We start from the raw sequence: 5,000 nt of genomic DNA on the forward strand, positions 1-5,000 counted from the left end.
ATGGCTTATTATTTGATAATTAATTACATGCTTCTCTCTCTCTCTCTCTCTCTCTCTCTCTCTCTCTCTCTCTCTCTCTCCTCTCTCTCTCTCTCTCTCTCTCTGCTCTCTCTCTTTATAGATAATCTTTATATATATATATATATATATATATATATATATATATATATATATATATACATATATATATAATATATATATATATATATATGTGTGTGTGTGTGTATATATACATATATATATATATATATATATATATATATGTATATATATACACATACATATATATATACATATACATATATATATATATATATATATATATATATAGATAGATATAAAGATAGATAGATTGATATGTTATAAGTTTATCTATATATTATATATATATATACATATATATAGACATATATATATATATATATATATATATATATATATATATATATATATATATATATATATATATATATATATATTGTATGTGTCTTCGTGCATGTGAATGTGTGTGTATATGTTTGTGCGTGTGTATTAAATATGTATTTCCGAATGTGTAGTAAAGCAGTCATATCTACTCTAAATATATTACTATTCCGATGCGTTACTATATATAGAATATAAAAATTATTTCTTATTTCTAACATATAACCCGTGTTTTTAATACATACAGGATATTTGATGTTCATACCTCACTATCTTGGGGTAAAGTTCTCTTCCTTAAGGGTACACTCGGGCGCAGTATCCTAACTTATTTCGCTTCCCCTTGTTATTTTGAAGATTTTATAGTTTATATATAAAAGATTTATTTTAATGTTGTTTATTCTTAAACATCACCTGTAGTATATCTCCTTATTTCCTTTCCTCACTGAGTTACTTTCCTTGTCGGGGCCCTTGGGCTTATAGCATCCTGCTTTTCCAACTAGCATGCAGTTATAATAATAATAATGATAATGATAATGATAATGATAATGATAATGATAATGATAATGATAATAATAATAAAAATAATAATAATAATAATAATAATAATAATTAATAATAATAATAATAATAATAATAATAATAATAATAATAATAATAATAATAATATTGCACACTCTAATATTCTATGGCCTTAATCAGCTCTCTTGTATATGACGTATAATTATGCATCTGTTCTCCACGATTGTTCAGTTGACTCCGTAACGTGAACTGATATACAATATCTCTATGATTCTCAGATATCATTAACATCATATTCGATATCCATGTTCAGAATAACTCTATTAGGAGCAGGGGCTCCGCCCAGTAACTCATTATGAGAAGCAGATGCTGATTTCAATAATATATTACGTTATGTATTAGATATACATTTCCATTCCCTGGTCATTATAAGCTTCTTTGGAAGAATTAATATGCGGATTATTACCAATTCTATATGCGTGTGAAAACCTGACCTGGTAATGTAAGTTGCTAAATTTGTTCAATTTAAAAATGATATTTTTTTCTGTATGATTTTTTGAAATTACATTTTTAATAATAAGAATAGTTTTCAAGTCAACAAAATTTAAATTTTATTTTGAATAAATTTCTCAAAAAAATTTTGCTACGTATTAAAAAGTTATAACTTGAAATATTATATTTTTTCTATGTGTTTTTTTTTTAAACCAATTTTTTATACATGGGATAGAATACAAATAAAAAAAAATTAAATCAAAATCTCCATTTTATTAAAATGAATTTCTCTGAAAAAATTTTCTACATATATATTAAAGCAAAGGAGAGAGAGAGAGAGGAGAGAGAGAGAGAGAGAGAGAGAGAGAGAGAGAGAGAGAGAGAGAGAGAGAGAGAGAGAGAGAGAGAGAGAGAATAATTTGAAGTTCTCTGGTATCATGATAAAAAAGAGAGAGAGAGAGAGAGAGAGAGAGAGAGAGAGAGAGAGAGAGAGTGTGTTAACCACTATTATTATTACTATTTACATTATTGTTATTATTATTATTTTCGTTATCGTTATCGTCATCGTTTTATTTATTATTATTATTATATCATTATCATTATCATTATCATTATCATTATCATTATCATTATCATTATCATTATCATTATCATTATTATTATTATTATTATTATTATTATTATCATTATTATTATTATTATTATTATTATCAAAGCTGTGGTAACTCCAATAAAAAATTAGAATGACATGAAAAACAAAGCCTTTTTTGAATAAAGTCTAACAGATTATGTAAGAGCAAAGCAACAAATATGATCAGAGGTCAGGGTGTTGAATATATGATTAACGAGAAAACATTTGCAATTAATTCAAACTTCAGGGTTTTTCACTCACTCAACTGCATGCGTAGGGAGATCTGTTTACGTAATTTGGCTACCAACGTGCGGTATCCAACCCCACGAGCCTAAACTTGAAAATTAATTTCATATCCGATAATTCGCGGTGGATAGTATCGTAGGATAATATGGCGTTCAAAACAGATTGTTAGAGTTATGAAAATGTTACAATATCTTTTCAAAAAACTTATTTTTATTCTACATTACTTCAGTGTTGTGAAAATTTCACAATACTTATTAAACAACCTATTTTGTTTTACATTACTTCAGTGTTGTGAAAATGTTACAATACTTTTTAGAACAACCTATTTTGGTCTACATTACTTCAGAGTTGTGAAAATGTTACAATACTTATTTGACAACTTATTTTGATCACTATTATTAGATTTAATTGAATTCAAGTTCAAAGGCACACTCGGGTACACTATTCTACACTTTAAAAAAAAAAAGTAATTTTAATCTGAAATTACTCCATAAAAATACTGTTCTGAGCCGTATTTCAGTAAAATAACAGGAGACCGCAATTTTTACTCAACTTTATTATAATATCTTACCGATTGGTGGACAGTAATATCACTCTTTTACGTCAAGATATCCGTTTTTAAAACGGTAAATTCCTGGCAATATTTATTCCAGGATTTTTTACCCCTTTTTTTACGACAAATTTTTAACACTGTATATCATTTTCCTTCCTCTTGATTTTCGAAAGATTTTTATAGTTTATACAGTACATGGGAGATATAATTTTTATGTTGCTACTATTCTTAAGATATTCTAGTCCGATTGTTTAATAATTCTCTTGTAATTCATCTATTTCCTTGTTTCCTTTCCTCACTGGGCTATTTTTTTACCGCTGGATCCCTAAAGCTTATAGCATTTTGCTTTTCCAACTAGGGTTATAGCTTAGCTTCTAAGGATAATGATTATGTCGGGAATTACCTGTTGAAGATCAAACTTAGGAAGACTTTTCAAACTATAACAGAATAAGTGAATTATACAGCTAGCGGTAATTTTAGACTTCTGAAAGCGACGTAAACATTATAGAAATGGTCTGAGTAAAGATCTGACAGTAATTTCATACTTCTAGAAGCTTTGTAAACGTTATAGTTTGTATAATAGTCATACATTTTCATCTCTTTCTAAACATAGAAGTGGAAATCTAAGGAACACTTTATATACCCAAATATAGAAATAGATTACATTTATGTCCTGTGGAAAGAAAATATTATAAACAAGTGTAGAATGTAACAGTTGTTTCTTCTCGCCTTCTCTCTGTTAATAAAACAACGATAAGTGAGACCATTGTAACGTTTGTAATTAATGGAGAAACTTCCTTGTAGCCTACGCAAGTTGATCTGAATGCTAAATTATCAGTGTCTATCTCTTGATTTCTGGTTCAGGTTTGGATTATATATATATATATATATATATATATATATATATATATATATATATATATATATATATTATATATATATATATATGTGTATATATATATATATATATGTATATATATATATATATATATATATATATATATATATATACATATATATATATATATACATATATATGTGTGTGTGTTTGTGTTTAAGTGTGTGTTTGCCTATCATCCACGAATAAAAGGTCCTTACACTTTTATTAGAACTCACATGACGTAATTATTTCCACAAAATTAATCAATTCTAAGGTATAATTCTTATTCCCACATTCATTCGTATAAAGTTAATGAGATAGCGGCAGAGTGATATTATTATATGGGTAAAATAAGGAAGATCTACATCGTTTGAATTGACCGACGGTAGGTAGAGGGAGAGGTAAAGGAAAGGTAGAGGGAGAAGTAGACGGGAGGTAGATGTAGAGGTAGAGGGAGAAGTAGACGGGAGGTAGATGTAGAGGTAGAGAGAGAAGTAGACGGGAGGTAGATGTAGAGGTAGAGGGGAGGTAGCTGTAGAGGTAGAGGGGAGGTAGCTGTAGAGGTAGACGGGAGGTAGAGGGAGAAGTAGACGGGAGGTTGATGTAGAGGTAGAGGGGAGTAGCTGTAGAGGTAGACGGGAGGTAGATGGAGAGGTAAAGGGGAGGTAGAGGGAGAGGCAAAGGAAAGGTAGAGGGAGAAGTAGACGGGAGGTAGATGTAGAGGTAGAGGGGAGGTAACTGTAGAGGTAGACGGGAGGTAGAGGGAGAGGTTGAGGGGAGGTAGATGGTGCCGCAGAGGGGAGGTAGATGGTGATGTAGAGGGGAGGTAGATGGAGAGGTAGAGTTGAGGTATATAGAGAGTTAGAGTTGAGGTATATGGGAAGTTAGAGAGGAGGTAGATAGAGAGGTAAAGGGGAGGGTAGATGTAGAGGTAGACGGGAGGTAGATGGAGAGGTAGAGGGGGAGGTAGATGGTGACATAGAGGGGGCGGTAGATGGAGAGGTAAAAGGGGGGTATATGGAGAGGTAGAGGTGAGGTATAAGGAGAGTTAAAGAGGAGGTAGATAGAGAGGTAGAGGAGGAGGTAGATGGAGAGGAAGAGGGGAGGTATAGGGGAGGTAAATGTAGAGGTAGGTGGGAGGTAGAGGAGAAGTAGATGGAGATGTAGTGGGAAGGTAGATGGTGACGTAGAGGGGAGATAGATAGAGAGGGTGGAGGAGGAGGTAGATGGAGAGGAAGAGGAGAGGTATGGGGGAG

The 5,000-nt window shown here is 31.0% G+C and overlaps 1 protein-coding gene across 1 annotated transcript in view; it reads right to left on the bottom strand.

The window, feature by feature from the left end:
• Nucleotides 1–1,216: 1,216 nt before the first annotated feature.
• The window catches only part of LOC137644218 (uncharacterized), a 14,037-nt gene continuing 10,253 nt past the window's right edge, over nt 1,217–5,000 (bottom strand). The window contains exons 2-4 of the mRNA XM_068377218.1: nt 4,682–5,000; nt 4,129–4,482; nt 1,217–1,311 (exon numbers count right to left, since the gene is read on the bottom strand). The exon at nt 4,682–5,000 is cut by the window's right edge and continues 209 nt beyond it. Of these exons, the coding sequence (XP_068233319.1) occupies nt 1,217–1,311; nt 4,129–4,482; nt 4,682–5,000 (768 nt within the window). The remainder of the gene's footprint in view (nt 1,312–4,128; nt 4,483–4,681) is intronic.

Source organism: Palaemon carinicauda, chromosome 7, assembly GCF_036898095.1.
Source record: "Palaemon carinicauda isolate YSFRI2023 chromosome 7, ASM3689809v2, whole genome shotgun sequence".
Lineage (NCBI taxonomy): Eukaryota > Metazoa > Arthropoda > Malacostraca > Decapoda > Palaemonidae > Palaemon > Palaemon carinicauda.